The sequence below is a fragment of the Tiliqua scincoides genome, chromosome 4 (genome assembly GCF_035046505.1).
Source record: "Tiliqua scincoides isolate rTilSci1 chromosome 4, rTilSci1.hap2, whole genome shotgun sequence".
Lineage (NCBI taxonomy): Eukaryota > Metazoa > Chordata > Lepidosauria > Squamata > Scincidae > Tiliqua > Tiliqua scincoides.
Genome location: NC_089824.1, coordinates 37,352,511 through 37,371,373, shown reverse-complemented (window position 1 = coordinate 37,371,373; position 18,863 = coordinate 37,352,511). Strand labels below are relative to the sequence as shown.

At 43.7% G+C, this 18,863-nt stretch overlaps 1 protein-coding gene across 1 annotated transcript in view; it reads left to right on the top strand.

Annotated features, from left to right (window-relative positions):
- Positions 1-18,088, top strand: part of KCNB2 (potassium voltage-gated channel subfamily B member 2) — a 188,097-nt gene extending 170,009 nt beyond the window's left edge. The window contains exon 2 of the mRNA XM_066625117.1: positions 15,785-18,088. Coding sequence (XP_066481214.1) covers positions 15,785-17,947 — 2,163 coding nt within the window. The 3' untranslated portion in view covers positions 17,948-18,088. The remainder of the gene's footprint in view (positions 1-15,784) is intronic.
- The last annotated feature ends 775 nt before the right edge of the window (positions 18,089-18,863 follow it).

Here is an 18,863-nt window from a genome sequence, read left to right as displayed (position 1 = left end):
TGTTTGTTCCCTTACCTCAGAGCTGCATTGCTCTTATGTTGGTGCTGGAGCGGGTTAGGATTGCACCCTAAATCTAGTATGTGTACATAAAAGAGTGAGGCCAGGCAACCCTTTAAGTCTCCCAAAGTAGGTAAAAATGTGGAAAATAGGAAGTGTTCAATTAGTTTCCAGCCCTTTTCACTACAACAAACATGTTGCATTAAATGGGGAGGAAGATGTCAGTATTCTAGCACAGGGGTGTCCAAAGTTTTTGGCAGGAGGGCCATATCGTCTCTCTGACACTGTGTCAGGGGCTGGGCAAAAAAAAAAGAATTAAATTTAAAATTTGAATAAATTTACATAAGTTAACATAAATGAATATATTAAAGATGAACTTATATGATGAATGAAGGTCTTGCAATAGTTCATGGCCTATAAAAGGCCTTGCACAAAACAAGGCTGGCCTTTCATTTGCTGCCACTACTGCCTCACAGACGTGAAACAGCAAGTAGTAGAGGAAGCCCTCATCCCACAGCTCACGCGAGAGGTCAAACAGTCACCCTCATGCTGAGAGCAGTTGCGTCGGGCCAGTGTGGGCTCCAACAAATCCCCAGAGGGCCAGAGGCTCATTGGAGACTGGGGGCTCCCTGAGGGCCGCATTGGGAGGCCTCAAGGGCCGCAAGTGGCCCCAGGGCCGGGGTTTGGGCACCCCTGTTCTAGCATGTGACCCCGTAAAATTCATGAACTGTAAACTGGACCAGGAAGGGTTACATTGAAATCTGAGCCTCATCTAACAATCAGCTACCTCTCGTTAGGTATTTGGCTTCAAATATTTGCAACTGGGCCAACCTGATGTAAAGAATCCCAGCCTGCAAAAGCCAGACATTTCTTTGTCCACACATGCATATCTAATTTGATTCTTGTACATAATATTGGTTTTGCACTAAATGTTGACTGCAGTGTTGCTTTTGCTATGCATATCTATACATTATCATATATTAGGACAGCGCTTCCCAAACTTCCTGGGTGTGCAGCACCCGGTTCCTGCTGCTGCTATTTGCAGAACCTGGAAGTAAGTGCTGATGATGCAACGACATGTACTGTGATGGCATCAGCAGCACTTACTGCCTGGTTCCACTAGCTCAGGCAACCCTGAAATTGGTGCTAAGCATGTAAGGATGGGCAAGAGGGCCCCAAAACCCTGACAGAATGGCCCGTAGCATGTGGAGCAGATCCTCTACCCTGTGGTCTGTTGCATTGTGTTGTGATTGTGCTGCCAAGCAGCTCAGCCAGTGTGCCTCCCACAATGCCCTGTGGACTTATCGTGATGCCCAGTTTGGGAACCTCTGTATTAGGGCCTCTGCATGGAGGCTGCTTCAAATAACCCACACAGTGTTTGCTTGCTGCAGCTCATCACTGCCAAATCATTTTGTTTGTGCAACCACAAATTTTTTCCCCTACCCTACCTCACAGATTGTGGTGGTATGGAGAAAATGTGTGTGGTGACCCATTGCTCACAAACATTTTATCAAGTCACACTTAAAACTGCCATTATGTGGCAGCCATGATCATGTTCATTGACCCTGTGTTCCTATTTCACTAAGGCCCCAATTAGACATGTTGTTTTAGACTCATTTCTCTAAATTGGGTATCCCCCAAACTGACTAAAGCAGACGATGTGATTTTTAGGGCAAAAGGGTGAACAGTGAGGGCAACTGAATTTTTCCTGTACCCACTGCTTAGCCTCTTTCCTCACCCCTGTGCTTTTCTCACATCCAAACTGGTATTGGGGCTGAAGTGAAAGAAGTGTCAGGAGACAAAAAGTAGGGAGGTAAACCAGAAGCAAGGGAAGAGTATATTGAGTTCCCCATCTAATGCTACTTTCATTCTAAAAATCTGATCCACTCTCGTGGCAGAATTCCTCGGTTGGAATGATCAACACTATCACATCTGGTTTGAACCTTAAAAATTACAAAGGAAGGAAATTGCGAGAAGACCTGTGTATTAATCATCTTTTTTTACTTCAGTGCCTGTTCACTTTCATAAACTTTCATTTTTTAATTATAATGCTTCAGCATGATTGCTCAAGAACAAGACATACCTTTAGAAATTTTCCTGTCCAGCGCTTTGCTCTTGTCACAATGCTTCCAGATATCTTGCATGACATTTCATGTTTATGTCAACGTTTTCTTAAAAATATATATTCAGACAGTAGCAGTAGATATTGTGTTATCTTTGGATACAGAGTATGGATAAGGCATATGGGAAGGATAAAAGAGACCAGGGATTTACACTAACAGGAAGGAGGTATGAATGAGTGAGCAAGCAAAGTGCAGGAAAGCTGTTTCAGTGGTGGGTCTTGAGCTTTGGTTTGAAGGAGGAGAGGATTTTTCTTCAGTGGGAGAATGGTCCAAGCGTAGAATTTGAAGGCATGAGAAGAGGAGGCATGGGAGACATAAAAGAGAAGATGTAGTAAAGAAACTACGTACTTGAAACAAAGTTCTGGGAGCTGAGTTGACAGGGCTGGTGAAAGTGGAAAAATGTTGTCATATCAAGACAGAAAAAGATGAGCATGGGGCCACACCAGGCATTACACTGCAGTAAATGCAGATCTGAGAGCAAGTGAATACATGACAGGGAGCAGCAGTAATTTGGGCTCCTTGATGTTTTTCGCTGCATGTTGCTCACGTTGCCCAACATCTATTTGTAACAGACACGTGGTGTATACGTTGACTATGTAATGGGTCTTAAATGAGCGGTTCTGAATGGACTGCAGAGAGCAGACTTGGTAAAGAGGAGGCCAGCAAAGAGTCAAGAAACTAAGTAGGGATCCTCAATTTTCACAATTCTGTACAGTCACAACTAAGAGGCCTGTCATACAGGAAAATAGGCAACATTTGATTATTTAAAACAGAGGAATGGGTAAATATATATTGATTTATTGGAATTTCAGCTTTCCAAAGAAACATTGGTGGTCTTGTGAATACCTCAGTGGGATAATAGAGACATCTACTGGTTAAAATGTGAAATCTCTCTGGAAATGCTGTCTAAAACTTGTTCATGCAATCAGCTTTAGTCTGGTAAAGATACTCCTGTTGATGATGGGCACAAAGAAAATATAACGAGTACATTTAAATGCTATCTATTGACCCTTGGACTTGTACATTGCAAATAAGAAAACAACAAAATCCCCTTGGTTGCAGGGAGAGCTGAATTTGTTTATGAAAGATGCAAAACTGGTAACTGTAAGCTTAACTGTTTATAGTTTATAAATTATAAACATGTAGATATCAGTATAAATACTGTTAATAATAGGCCAGGGGTGTCAAACAGAAAGGGCCCAATCCTATCCAGTTTTCCAGTGCCGGAGCAGCTGTACCAATGGGCATGCGCTGCATCCCGTGGTGGGAAGGTAGTCACAGAGGCCCCTCAAGATAAGAGAACATTTGTTCCCTTACCTCAGGGCTGCATTGCAGCTGCGCTGGTGCTGGAAATTTGGATAGGATTGGGCCCAAAGTCTGCTGGCCAGATACAGTCCCTGGAAGCTCTTTATCTGGTTTCCATGATAACTGGGCTGTCCCAGTGCTGTCGTTTAGCACAATAATTTTGTCTGAGGGCCAAATCCTATCCAACTTTCCAGCCCTGGTGTAGCCATGCCAATGGCGTGTGCACTGTATTCTGTGGCAGGAGGGTGGTTACGGAGGCCTCCACAAGGTAAGAGAACATTTGTTTCCTTGCTTTGGAGCGGCATTGCAGCTACACCAGCGCTCGGAAGTTGGATGGGATTGGGCCCTAACTCTTTCCCCTCACTAGAGCAGTGAGTCCCAGTGAGCACTAAGTCCCATGAGCTGGAAGCCCTTTATCTGGCCCATGTGATAATTGGGCTCTCCCAGCACTACCCTTTCAGCAGGGCTGTCTCTGACAAGGTTCTAGAAGGGAGAGACAAAAGGAGGCCTCGGAAGACAAGGAATACTATGGGGGAAGGGGCAGACCAAGAGGGTTGAGAGAGAGAGAGATGCTATCGAGGTGCTTGGAGAGCTCAATTATCACGTGGGCTGCTCTTTCAGCATAAATTCTGAACCTCTTTGTGTCTCTGTGCCTCATTCCCCTTCATGTGTCATTCTCCACACCCTATAGTGTTGAGCTTCCTGCGTGGAATGAGCAGGAGAGGGGAGAAATAGCCACACGTGATGTTTCTTAATGCATCCCATGGAGCTTGCAAGTAATGAAGCACATTGCCTATGGCAGCTGTTCTCAAACTGGGGCGTTGCGACACCCCAGCCTGAGTCCCTCTGCCTTTACCCCTTTAAGGGGCGGGGATGGGGAAATGCAGCAACATAATGCCCAGGATCGCATAGCTGTTGGGGGACACGGGCTTTCTTTTACTTACACAGCAAAGCGACAAACTCCCAGAGGTGCTTGGAGCCCCACAGAGGTTTCTGCAGGGCTCCCCAACCCTTGGAGAATGAAAAAATAACTATTTTTAGATAGTATTAATATCTAAATATATCTACTAATCTAATTTAGTAATTTTTTAGTAATAGGCCTACTAGTGACCTACTTCCAGTTTGTGATTGCAAAAGCGAAACAGAAACGTATACCAAGATTCAGAGGCTAGCCCAGCCTGGTGGACTTTCTAATGGGTGTGGACCTGCACCCAATGCCCAATGCAACCAATCTCTATAGGCTGTCTTACAGCCCAGTCCTATCCCCAGCGGCTCCACCGGGTGCAGCGGAACCAAAATAGCTACCATTGCATCCAGTGGCACTGCCACTTCGTCCCCTTCCCCCAGGGAAAGCCATAGGTCCCACAATGGGGCTTCTGCACTGGCTATTTTGCTCCACCAGTCCCACACCCCTCCCCGGCCAGTTCCTCCCCCCACCATCTCCCCACCCCATTCTGCCCACTCCCTTCTTCCCCGCTTCAAAAAGGAGTGCTGGCCAACCCTCCATGTGGTGCTGAGGCTCAACACCGACTGGCACTGACCCAGCACTGGGGCCCCTCCTCTCCAAATGCCACGGACATGCCTTGCAGCGTATTTGCAACACCATGCAATGGCTCTGGAGCTCAGCTACGACACTAAGGGTCAATAGGATCGGACCCTTAAGCAGCTACCTTTACATTTCCACTGAGTTCATACATTAATTTTCTAATTGCACAATCAGGGGCGCAATCCAGAGGGCACCCTGGGCCAACACAAGTCCCATGCACTGGTGCATCATCATCGCAAAAGTGCTGTAAAGCACTTTCACACTGATGTATTACGAGGGAGGCTGGCGCACGGACATGCGCCAACCTCCAGAGGCCAAATAAGACCTTGTTGCGCTGGTGGAAGGGTAAGTATGCAACAGCTTTTCCAGACTGGCGCAGTGGTCTGGGGTGGCATGGGGAGGTCTGGGGTGGGGAGGAGGTGGGGAAAAGGTGTTTCAAAGTGGGGGAGGGACCATGGGAGGGCGGGGAGCAGAAGACGGGACCAGAATCTGGGACTTATGCCGGATCCTAGCCCCGTTCCTGGGCGGGCTGGGCTAGCCCCAGGCTGCTTGGATTTGTACCACCAATTTAGGTGGTGCAGATCTGAGTAGCCCCTTTGGAGCTGCTGCAGTGTTACCTGGGGTAAGGAGGAACATTTCCCCTTGCCCTGGGCTGGTCTGCAGTCAGCCCCAAACTTGTACTAGATAGAGCGCAGGCTGCTGGTCTTCCAGTTCCAGCGCAAGTTAGTATTGCGTTGCCCATCTCATTCATTCCAAAGTTATTTTTCCCAGATGTGGAAAGCCCCAAGTTTAGAATCTGGTGAAACTTACTAGGTGACTTTGAGAAAATCTGTATCTCTAAGCCTGACTTATATCATAGAGCTGTTATGAGACTGCAACATCACTCAACAACTGGGTGGGATATAATTGCCATTGATAGCCCAACCCTGTTCTGGATTGTGCAAGGGAGGGCACCAGGATGAGGTCTCTTGTTATCTGGTGTGCTCCCTGGGGCATTTGGTGGGCCGCTGTGAGATACAGGAAGCTGGACTAGATGGGCCTATGGCCTGATCCAGTGGGGCTGTTCTTATGTTCTTATTGGGCTGTCAGGGCAGGGAGTTAGACAGCAGAAGAGCCTTTCGCTGTCACAAAATGGCTGCCAGCGGAAGCTCTCCACCCTTTTTGTCTTCTTGGACTTGTGTCAGCTACAGAGCTCCTTCTTGGCACTGCTGCAACAAGGGGAGGGTAGGTTGTGGCTCTGAGAATCATTAACTGTTCTACTTCAGCACCATTTAACCAAAAGACTAGTTACTGCGAATTTCATTCTCTACATAAAAGTAAAAATAAATGTGTAAAATTCTTTTTTTAATGCTGTCTAGGCAACAAATTGTGTTGAAATCTGTAGCAAAACAAACTGCCACCCTCTTGCTTGGTGTTACTTTGCTTATTCATCTAATTCTGGTAATCTAACAATTAGTACATATCAGTGCCTCAAATATCAGTCTTCATTTCTTGTTGCTAAAAAAAGAACTTGGCTAGGCTTTGGATCAAAATTATATAAATACATGACATCATCAAGAAGTGTACATTAAGAGACTGATAAATGCCACTGCATGTGTTTTCTGTAACAGCATATTCAGCACCACATTTGTGGACAGTTCACCAAACTGCCAGTTTGTGCAATCTCCATAGCTGTAGCTCAAGCTGTAGCCTCAACTTGAGCATTTTTCAAAACCCCATAAAAGCCAATGAGCATTCTGGGTGTGCACATTAGGACCAGTGATGCATGATGTTAATTTGACCTGATATATTTAGATAGAAGTTTCCAAAACAGCCAGTACAGCCACGAAACAGTAATGAACATTGCTTAATGAGGTAATTAGTTCCACTTGCTGGGGGGGGGGGAGAGAGATGTTGTTCCACAACTTTACTCCATTTTCTAGAGTGAATCTCAGTAAAGAAAACTCTTTGAAAAAGTTATACACCAGTTCTTCCTCTAGCAGCCCCAATCCTGTCCCTCAGAATTCTATAGCATACAGCGCACGCCAATGAATTGCGCACTGCATGCTATGGGGGGGGAAAAAACCAGAAGATCAATGAGATGTAAGTAAAGAGATGTAAATTAAAAAGGTAAGCCTCCTTCTGGCCACCTATGGTTTTCCTTGGACCCACACCAGCTATGTAGCTGACATAAGTCCAAGGAGAGGAAGGGAATGGGCTGGATAATGGGTGATAGGATCTGGCATGAGCTTTTGCCACCAAGATCCATCCCTTTCAGCCTGCTCCCCACCCACTGCCCTCCTACCCCCACCCTGGTCCACAGCCAATCTATGCCATCATGTTACTTGGGCTACAGAGCACCTGGCTGAGTCTGGTGCATACATGGTGCCACTGGCCATTTTCCCGAATGGCTCCATTGTGCATAATATTGTCATTATGCAATATTAGACTGCAATCCTAAATACACTTCCCTGGAGTAAGCTACATTGAACACAGTGTACTTTTGAGTTGACACATATATAGGATTGTGATGCTAGTCATGTTTAAGTTCCATTGACAACCATGGGACTTAAGCCCAACAAGCTTGCACTGAATTGGAGCCATTGGCTTTACAAAGCATTTCTTAGGGTACCAACCAAAAGCAAAGCATTTGGACTATTTTGTCAGCCATCTGTGACTGGAAATAGCTGTCTTTTATGCTACAACATAGCATTCTATGTATCTGAACTTTTTTGAACAAGTTAGTAATAGGCTTTTAAAAACTAAAAATCACTATTTGGAAGCTGCGTGTGAGAAAATGTTTTGGATATCTTATATTATGTCCTATGCTGCGTCACGTCTGTTAATTATTCATGTGCATCTGTTAATTATTTATGTGATATTTGTAAGCATGCACTTTGCAGATTTTCTATTGCTAATGTGATATTTAGCAGCAAACCCTAACTCAGAGCCAATTGAAATCAATGGAGAGACTCATATTGAATTTAATAGATTTTAGCTCATTTCCCCAATTGTTCAAATGACTCTTCTTGTGCATTAAGTACATGCTGTTGACTTTCCATTGATCATAAAACTATTGATTTTCTGTCTGGATGGCCTCCCATGCTTCATCAAAATAAAAATTGCCTCAGCTGACTTAATATTTCTCCCTCATATTGACAATGCATCTTTACAGTGCTTGTAATCTGTCATACATAAACAAAATGATATTGTAAAAATATAGTCTGTTGCTTACAAACAAAAAGAAGTCAATAGGTCCTGATGAAATTAACCAAGAGCAGTGTAACATTTTTTTCCTCAAAGTTGGTGGAGATATGTGAGTCTAGATCAAACTCAGCTAATCACAATCTGTGTGACTTCTTTCATGGACAAGGTGGTGGAACAGAGCACTATAATGACTGATGGGGAAGGAGAATAGGGTGTCTGTTTAAAAAAACTGGATAAAATTGAGTTAGCAATGAAAATAGGATAATCGACTCATAGGACTGGTTCAGAACATGTATGCATATGATTGTGTATTATTCATTATATTAATACCCTGCTTGTCACCCTAACTTGACTCCCAAAGCAGCTTATAGTTAAAATGTACACACAAAGATAGACTTACAATAAGCAGGGTCATTTGGTCTTTGGCTGCATATGCATGTGCTGCAATTCTAAACACACATTCTAGGGAATAAGGGTACAATCCTATGGTGCCCTTGCACTGGTGCTGAGCTCCAGCAGTGGAACTGGGTGTTATAAATGTGCTGTAAATTTACGGCACATTTACATTTACGGCGTGCCAGCACCGGACAAGCGCCAGCTGGCACTGGGTCCAGCACCGGCTGAAGGATGCCATGCGGTCACCAGAGGAAAGAAGGACCTCCTAGCAGTGATGCAGGGTGTGGTGGGGGGAGAACCAGCCCGGGAAGGGGGTGGAAAAGCTGACACAGAGGTTCTCTTGTCAGTGCAGACATGAGAAGCCCCATTTCAGGGCCTGGGGTTTTCCTCAGGGGAAAGGGATGAAAGTCCCCCCAAAGAGACCTCCAGTGCCCTCTGCGGGGCTGCTGGATACAGCGGTCACCATTTTGGCACCGCTGCAACTGGTGGTCCCAGCAAGGATAGGACTGGGTGTGCCTTGATGCTTCTTTATGATCTCTTGGTCACTTAGCTTTGGATGACAGTTAAATGCAGGAACCATCTCAGTTGTTTGAACTGACTTCAGGTGCTATGAAAGTTCAGTCTGTGGTGATTAATCTGTGGTGCTCATTCGCACATATAAACCATCATTCAGTGCAGCAGTCAAGAAGCGATGAACATGCATTTGATTAGGTGTGCTATTCTGAGTGATGGTTAATATACAGCAGAGAAGAGGGACATAAGAGAGCTCAGCTGGGCCCTGGATGATCCTCGCTTCATATGCTCAACTGAACATGTCCTGTGAAACACGTGGTCCTGTGCCATCAGATCAAAAGGTCCTAGATCAAAAGACATAGACCCATTTTTATTATTCTGTTAAAGGACCATGTATAATCATTGCAATACATAAAGACGTACTAACACAAATAATGCATGGAGGCATGTTTAAAAATAAAAGAGGACAATACAGCATGTATCAGAGAGACAGGAAGAATACTGCTTTGGGCACATGGAGTGTTTGCTGCATGTTAGCTTTTTCTGTTCACAGATTACAATAAGTGGGTTTTAATAACAGTGGTTTGAATTTGATTGTATAAAACGACTTGGTACACAGGTGAGAGAGATGGAAGAATTTCTACTGTATGGCATATTTTATGGTTTCATTCTTCCTGTTCCCCTTTATATATAATGATGATCAAATTGTTCTGTTATACTGATGGATGACATGAAGTAGGAAATGAGGTGCATAGGAACAAGGCCAGTGTTTAATGCCAGTTAAAAATTGGAGATCTACCAACGAGATGTACTCAATATTTAGCACTAAGGCAAAAGGAAGGCATTCTTTATTCACCAGTCACTTCGCGAAGCCAGAGTTTTATCTAGAAATGTTTTCAACATAATACCTGCCTCTCTTCTTGTAACGGGAATGAAATATAATGCCCAAGAGAACCTATTTTATGTGCAGAATTTCCTGGTAAAGACAAAAAAATTAAGGTTTCTCCTGACATAAAATAATTCACTGGGGTTTTACTTTGTTGCTTTGTCTATGTGGTAAAAAAAGATAGGACAACAGAGAGATGTCATTCCCTCACCTGTGGTCTGAAGTAGTACAATCTATTCTAGTACAGTTGTGCGCCACTTAACAACGGGGATCAGGACCTCGATCCCTATTGTCAAGTGGCACTTGATGCAATCTGAACCTTCCACAGGGAAGGGGATGCTCTGCTCCCCTTGCCTCTGAAGGGTTGTCTGAGCCTCCCAAAGGCAGTGCACATTCAAGCGTTGCCTCTGCAAGGCTCAGACTGAGGGGAATCCGGTTTCACAGAGGCACAGACAACCCTCCGGAGGCAAGGGGAGCTCTCCCTCGCTTTAGGAGGTTTGGGGTGTGCGCCCCCGACGACCACGTGACCACACATGGTCATCACATATGTGATCCCGGCATTAGTCGGAACGTCACTAAGGGGCACACACCTGTACTTCAACATTCAACCACCTCATTCTGCTGTATGTACAGACCAGGCCTAAGAGCAGTTGGCAGTTGTTGTTATTGGGAGTTTTTTTTAAACAAAGAGAGAGAAAAAGAGAGAGAGGCTGAAAAAAATGAGGTGGTAGAGTTCTAAGATGGTAGAATGCACTTCACCAATTCAGACTACAGTTGGAGAGCCACATTCTTTAATGCACTCCTATGTAAAAAGCTCCCTGCAAGCAGAAAACTAGTACAACACTGATAAGGCTAGACTTTAACTCTTATCCTTGATGTATTAGTTTTCTACTCGCATGGAGTTTTAGCATGAAAGATGTGTGTTTTACAGACATCTCTCTAACAAAGCCGCTCAATAATGTAAACAGTGACGCAAAGCTTAAGCTTATTGTTTTGTTTCTAAGGGCACCATTTGTGCACCTAAATAAAGAGGACAAGAAGGATAAATAAAAACGCAGGAGCCCTTATATAGCTTTACTTTCCTCAAATGGCTCTGCCTCTTACTTCTAGAACAAAATGAGAACAAAATGGCTAGTATTATAATGCCGTTGTACAAATCGATGGTAAGGCCACACCTGGAGTATTGTGTCCAGTTTTGGTCGCCGCATCTCAAAAAAGACATAGTGGAAATGGAAAAGGTGCAAAAGAGAGCGACTAAGATGATTACAGGGCTGGGGCACCTTCCTTATGAGGAAAGGCTACGGCGTTTGGGCCTCTTCAGCCTAGAAAAGAGACGCTTGAGGGGGGACATGATTGAGACATACAAAATTATGCAGGGGATGGACAGAGTGGATAGGGAGATGCTCTTTACACTCTCACATAATACCAGAACCAGGGGACATCCACTAAAATTGAGTGTTGGGCGGGTTAGGACAGACAAAAGAAAATATTTCTTTACTCAGCGCATGGTCGGTCTGTGGAACTCCTTGCCACAGGATGTGGTGCTGGCGTCTAGCCTAGACGCCTTTAAAAGGGGATTGGACGAGTTTCTGGAGGAAAAATCCATTATGGGGTACAAGCCATGATGAGTATGCGCAACCTCCTGATTTTAGGAATGGGTTAAGTCAGAATGCCAGATGTAGGGGAGGGCACCAGGATGAGGTCTCTTGTTATCTGGTGTGCTCCCTGGGGCATTTGGTGGGCCGCTGTGAGATACAGGAAGCTGGACTAGATGGGCCTATGGCCTGATCCAGTGGGGCTGTTCTTATGTTCTTATGTTCTATCTATTGGAAGTACTACCTGAAATAACTGGTGATGATGTTATCACACATGCATGTGCTGCAGTGAAATTAGAACAGTGTATACAGGTGGGTCCTCAATATCCACAGGAGATCTGTTCTCAGACCCCCCAGGGATACCAAAAATCATGGATGATCAGGTCCATGATTTTTGGCCCCATAAACCCTCCAAAGCCTGTGGGCTTCAGCATGGCCATTTCAGATGAAAAAACACTACTTCTGGTTTCCTGAGGAAAACTGGAAGTGATGTTTTATGCCAAATAAGGCATTCTGAAGCCTGAGGAAGCCCCTGGAAGCTGAAACGGCCATTCTGAAGCCCACAGAGGCAGCGGGTGGATGTGCACTGCCTCTCTGGGCTTCAGAAAGACTTCCAGAGGTGACCAGAGTGCAGCTCTGGTTGCCTCCAGAGAGCAAGACTGGCTCACCGCTGGTCTTGGGGACAAGATCGGTGTTGAGCCAGATCAGTGAATACACAATCCACAGATACGGAGACCCTACCTGTAATTTTACACAATCCCCTGTAATTGTTTGTGCCAACTGCAGTTGTTAGAGAGTGATTGGTACTGGAGAGATAATGACAATCAGTTACCCAAACTACTCTGATTCAGGATTTCTTTTACAGCAGACTTGTGATTATCTCTCAGAAACAACCATCTCTATTATGATGTATTTAAAAAGTGGTCTTAAAAATCATGTCTGCTATTGAACCAGTATTAGTATCTTGGCTGGGAAGGAAAGCACCTTTTGAAAAAGGTACTCTGGAAAAGAATCACAGGTTGTACATCACAGGTTATGCATGCTACATGTGTATGTTCCGCAAAGTAGGTAAAGTCATAGAGAATTCTGACTTGCGGATTATAACTGGCAAAGTCCAGTCTGGTGTCTCTAGTGCTAATGGCGATTGCCTTGCCCTGTGTCAGAATAAGGGACAATATGGAATAAGCAGAAGGATATTTGTAAACATAAGAGGGGCTGTAGTGGAGTAGAGCTTCAGTCTGGCATTGCTAGACCTCAGAACTGAGGCACTCCATTGGGATCCTTATATTGTACTGGAACCATGATCCACTAGTTCCTACAAGCAGGATAGAGTTCTTTTCTTCTGCATCAGCTGTACTTTTAGGGTGCAATCCTAACCCCTTATGTCAGTACTTTCCAGCACTGGCATAGCGGTGCCAATGGGACGTGTGCTGCATCCTGCAGTTGGGGGGCACTCATGGAGGCCTCCTCAAAGTATGGGAATGTTTGTTCCCTTACCTCAGAGCTGCAGTGCCCTTAAGTCAGTGCTGAGGTTAGGATTGCACCCTCAGACTGATATACAGATGTACTTCTTTGTTCCTTTACGTTTTGACAGAACACAGACCATCAATAGATGGTTTTAAAGGAATAATTTCTCAGAAGTATGTATAAAAGAAGTTTTTTCCCCTATACTTCACTGTCTAAACTGAACTGAAAACAGAATTGAGAAGAGAGCAGTTTGCTTTAGTACTTTTAATGGAAAACAGAAATTACTTAAGGCATTTTTATGGAGGAAAAATTGCATTTCTAAATACAGCACTTTGGTAAATTTGTTTAACTGTAAGATTTTCTCAAATCATTTGAAGGCTGTCCATTTTCTTCCAACAAATAATTGAACAGAGTGCTAAAAATATACACGAAATACTGGAAGAGACTTCTTTTTTTCCTTATGCGTCTCATACGCATAAGAGTATGAGAATTATTTAAAAGATTGTGAAATACATTCATTTCTCATTATATCTCTCTCATTCATTGTTGTACATAGTGGTCTTATCAGTATTATTTAGGTTCACAAAATGGTTTTCATAACAAAGTAAATGAAAAGACAGTTCCCTGTCTAGAGGGCTTGCGATCTTAAAAAAAAAAACTACAGAAGACACATCAGCAACAGTTACTAGAAAAAAGCAGTGTTGGGATCAAATTGGGACAGAGCCCAATCCTGAGCTTTTTAGCGCCAGCGGCATGAGCGTACCACCGGTGCTGGGTGAGGTAAGCATACCGTAAAGCCCATTTACAGCATCCTTTGTGTAGGGGTCGCTGGCACTGGTCTAGTGCAAGTAAGTGCTGAGCCCAGTGCTGGACAGATGCTGCCCTGAGCAAGGGAAGAGCTATGGACAGCAGTAAGGTTTGTCGGGGTGCGGGGAGGCATTCCTTGATGAGGACAGAGCGGGGAGGTGGGCAGGGCAGGAGGAGGGACCTGGGCAGGAGGGGGTGGAACCGGCAGAGCACTAGTCCGTGAGATCCAATGCTCCATGTTGAACTGAAAAGCCTGAAACTGAGTTCATCAAGTCTGTGCCGTGAAAATAGCCAGCACAGACTGGAGGGGACCCACTGTGGGGCCTGTGCCCTTACCCATGGGAAGGGGACAAATGTCCTCTTTCCCCAAAGAGACTCTGGCAGCTGCCACAGTGCCCATAAGATGCAGTGGTAGCCATTGTGGCGCCGCTGCTTCTCTGGGCGCCGGGCAGCTTAGGATTGGGCTGTTGGTTCACCCACTGACAAGAGCATCTTTTACAGCTGGTGCTGACTGCTTTTCAGCAGTTAGCACCAACAAAACACAACTTCCACTGCTGCCCGTCCCCATTAGGATCGGGCTGTTAGCCCACTTAGCAGGAGCACAGTAGCTATTTTCTTATAAATCATTTGTACGTTTTCCCAAACTGTGTCATAACACTTTTCTATTTTTTTTTTTTTACATTAAAATTAAGTGCCAGCTTATACACATATTTCAGGGTTGGTGAATTTGTGCTAAAGAGCCAAGGCAAAGTGTATCAGTACAGACAGTTTCCATTTCCAGAATTTACCAATTTGGTTTTTCTCTGCCGCACAGAGAGGTCATTTCATCTTGTGGCGCATGTAATTTCACTGTGGTCCTTGAATTTGTTTTTATTGCCCAGTAGGCACCTCTATTGTGATAAATCTCCTGTATGCCTTTTCTAGGTTTGTGGCTTTCTGAAATGTATTTGGAATCATATTCCACCCTTTTTGTAGAAGCTCAGTCCTCATCATGTTAATCCAAATAAGCAAAAAATGGAATACTCCTTCTACTATTTAACACAGTGTAGACCTGCTTCCTTCTCCCAAGGGGGGACCTCCACATCCAGTGGATTTGAGAAGGCCATGTAGTTGGTGGGGAGTATATTCAGAGGTGGGTCAGTGTCAGTGATTTGTTTAATTTTGTCCTTTAACACCTTGATGCAAAGTTTAAATCAACACAAAATGACATCCAGCTCTCTGTTATTGACAGGTTCCAGCATGTCATTTCAGCATGCCCAAATAAATCTCTGTTCAAATTTTCTTTCTCCCCCTGCTTTAGCCTTGGGTAAAAGCCCTCCTTGCACCCTCTGCCAATGTGGGAAAGTAGTGGAATACCAAAGTCATCTGCCACTTCAGTATGTCCCCTGGAACTGACAATAGTGGAATCTCCCCTCTGTGTCATTATCTTCTCCTGGCCCTTCTTACTGACAGCTGCACTGGGGTTGCTCTACTTTCTCGCTGTATGCCCCTAGTTATGTCCTCCTGCTTTACGAGCCTGTTACCCTACTCCTCCAAGCTCTCCACCATTCCCTGTTACTTTTCCCTTCCTCTCCCATCCAGGTTTCCTCCCCAGCCAGTCTCTCTCTGTCCTCCTCTATCTCCACCAATCTTTCCATTTTCTCTTCATTTTATCTCAACCCTTTTCTCAACACCCTTACTATAAAGGTCTTTCCTCGTGCCCTTGATAAACTTGGCAACAGATGGTATTTACAGAGCACCCACAAACTATTTCAGGGATCAGGAGGAATTAAGTCAGCAGCTGTGTTCAGACTCTTTGGCGGTTCTACTATGAATTAATCTATGAGGATTCTGGCTATCGTGGCTCTTGAAATGTATTGAAAATGATGACCTGCAATGCTATTTGTGTCATATTTCTGTAGTTAAAATATCATGCATCCATTATGATTTACTAACCACAGTTTTGCTTATTTTTGTTTTACAGATTTTGGCCATTGTATCTATTCTGTTCATTGTATTGTCAACCATTGCTTTATCACTCAACACTCTACCTGAGCTTCAAGTAATTGATGAATTTGGACAGCTAAATGACAACCCCCAGCTAGCACATGTAGAAGCTGTGTGTATAGCGTGGTTTACGATGGAGTATCTATTGCGCTTCCTGTCCTCTCCAAACAAGTGGAAGTTCTTCAAAGGTCCATTAAACGTGATTGACTTGTTGGCCATTTTGCCATATTATGTCACAATTTTTCTCACGGAGTCTAACAAGAGTGTACTGCAGTTCCAAAATGTCCGCCGTGTGGTCCAGATATTCCGTATCATGAGAATACTAAGGATCCTTAAACTTGCCAGACATTCTACAGGCCTTCAGTCTTTAGGATTTACCCTCCGGAGGAGTTACAATGAATTGGGTTTACTAATATTATTTTTAGCAATGGGAATTATGATATTCTCCAGTCTTGTGTTTTTTGCTGAGAAGGATGAAGATGCTACCAAATTTACCAGCATCCCTGCATCATTTTGGTGGGCCACCATCACAATGACTACAGTAGGTTATGGTGACATTTATCCAAAGACTTTACTAGGTAAAATAGTTGGAGGATTATGCTGTATTGCTGGAGTGCTAGTAATAGCCCTACCTATCCCCATCATAGTAAACAATTTCTCAGAATTTTACAAGGAGCAAAAACGACAGGAGAAAGCTATTAAAAGAAGGGAAGCACTTGAGCGAGCAAAAAGAAATGGAAGTATTGTTTCAATGAATCTAAAAGATGCCTTTGCTCGCAGCATGGAATTGATTGATGTCGCCGTGGATTCTGTTAAGACTGAGGAAGCAGCTGATTCAAAGGAAGCCCATGATGATAACCACCTATCTCCAAGCCGGTGGAAATGGGCCAGAAGGACAATGTCTGAGACAAGCTCTAATAAGTCCTTAGAGAACAAATACCAGGAAGTGAGCCAGAAAGATTCCAATGAACAACTAAACAACAATGCAGCAACCTCCAGCCCCCAACACCTGAGTGCTCAGAAACTCGAAATGTTATATAATGAAATTACTAAAACTCAGTCTCAGCCGAATTTGAACAATACTTACCAAGCCCCATCAGCAAAGCCTTCCCAGTACGAGGAGGAAATAGAAATGGAAGAGGTTATCAGACAAGGAGAACCGTTAACACTGGAATCTAGAGAGATTGTAACTGACATGAGAAGTACTTCTAGCATTGACAGCTTTGCCAGCTGTGCTACCGATTTCACCGAGACAGAGCGGTCCCCGCTTCCTCTGTACACCAGCTCTCAGATGATGCAGCTGAGGTTCCCAATGGAGTCTGTCCATTTAGAAGACCAAAGAGCAAAGAGTTCTCAGTTGTTATCACTCACAAGAGATAAAATGTTTGCACCCAGAGACATCACCTTTGAGTACTGCCCGGTTGAGTCAGCCGTGAGCCCTGACAACACTGGCTCCCAATCTCTGCTTCATGGTCATTTGCACTTTGACAGTGGTATGGAGAGTCCGAAAAGTTCTCTAAAAGGAAGCAATCCATTAAAATCCAGGCCCCTTAAGGTTAATTTCAAGGAAAACAGAGGCAGTGCTCCACAAACACCACCAAGCACTGTCAGGCCATTGCCAGTAACAGCAGCGGCGGACTTCATGCAATCGACCCCTCAGCATATCAGCACAATTCTCCTGGAAGAGAATTCACCCCAAGGGGAAAGACCCTTGATTGGTGCTGATGCGCCTGTGCTTTGCCCAGGAACTTCAAATAAAACACCTCCTCTGTTTCCAAAACAGAAGCTTTTTACTTTCCCCTCAAAAGAGAGGAGAAGCTTCACTGAAATAGACACTGGAGATGAAGATGATTTCCTGGAGATTTCTGGCATAAGAAATGAAAAACAACAGGATATCAAGACAAACTGCTTTGGGGATAAACACAAAGATGGCAATCATTTAACAGGAGAGCCTCGAGTCAGCTCTTCACCCAAAAGCTTGGGTCACAACTGTACTCAAGACATTTGCCATGTTGGGGGGGAAGTGAAAGTAGACAATAGCCAAGAAAGTCATAAAATGGAAAACCATTTGTTTTCTCCAGAAATCCATTCAAATCCTGGAGACACTGGTTATTGTCCCACACGAGAAACCAGCATGTGACTAGTTAAGAGAGCAATAATTGCAAAAACTTATTTATTAAAACCACAATTAGTAATGCCTGTGAACTAAAACATGGGAAGCCTCAAAAGTACAAAAAATGTTATTTTTGCATGGCATGAAGAGTTGTTTAGTTTAAGTACTGTTTTAATTTAAAAGTGGAAATCTGCTTTTTTGTAACAAAAATAGGAGAAAAAATCAGGAAAAAAAATGATGCAAGAACACTGAGTAAAATAAAGAGCTCTTTTAGGAGCCCATCTTCTGCAATGTCTGACATTTTTGATCCTTTCACTTTTGATTGTAGATAAGTTTTTAAAAACTCTTTAAACTTTTTTTTCCTCTTGGTTACAATGAATTTTGGAATTTGCACATGAAAGGACGAAATGTCAATGTATGTGTTCATAATGGTGTGAAACAAGGTGCTTTGAGCCTGCAAAATGCATACATTTGTAAATAGTTTTGGGGGGGAGACTTATAGTTATCAAGGATGTGTGGAAAACATGTTTCTTGGGACACACAGGTACTTCCTTCACAGCCAGCTGCCTGGAGGATTTGTACAGACTTATGTTGCAAAATTGCAACTTCTTCTTAAAGTATCTCACCTACCTTGCTTTCTATTTAAAAGCTCATCAAGTATAAGCTGCTGAAGTAAATTACAATGTCTGCATTTATTTGTGAAGTTAGTCATAGCTCCACATTTTTATTTCCATAGACTTCACAGGATGCACTTGTAAGTTTGCATAAAATTCTGTTCAAATTGTGCAAGATTTAATGACCAGAAATTGAAAGTTTGATTTAAGAACTGCCAAAATCAAAACAAAGACAAATATACCATTATGTTATATAATGAAATTATTTCCAAGGCAATAAAATGTGCCAAATGGCCACAAACAGTGATTATTTTATATGAAAAAGTTTC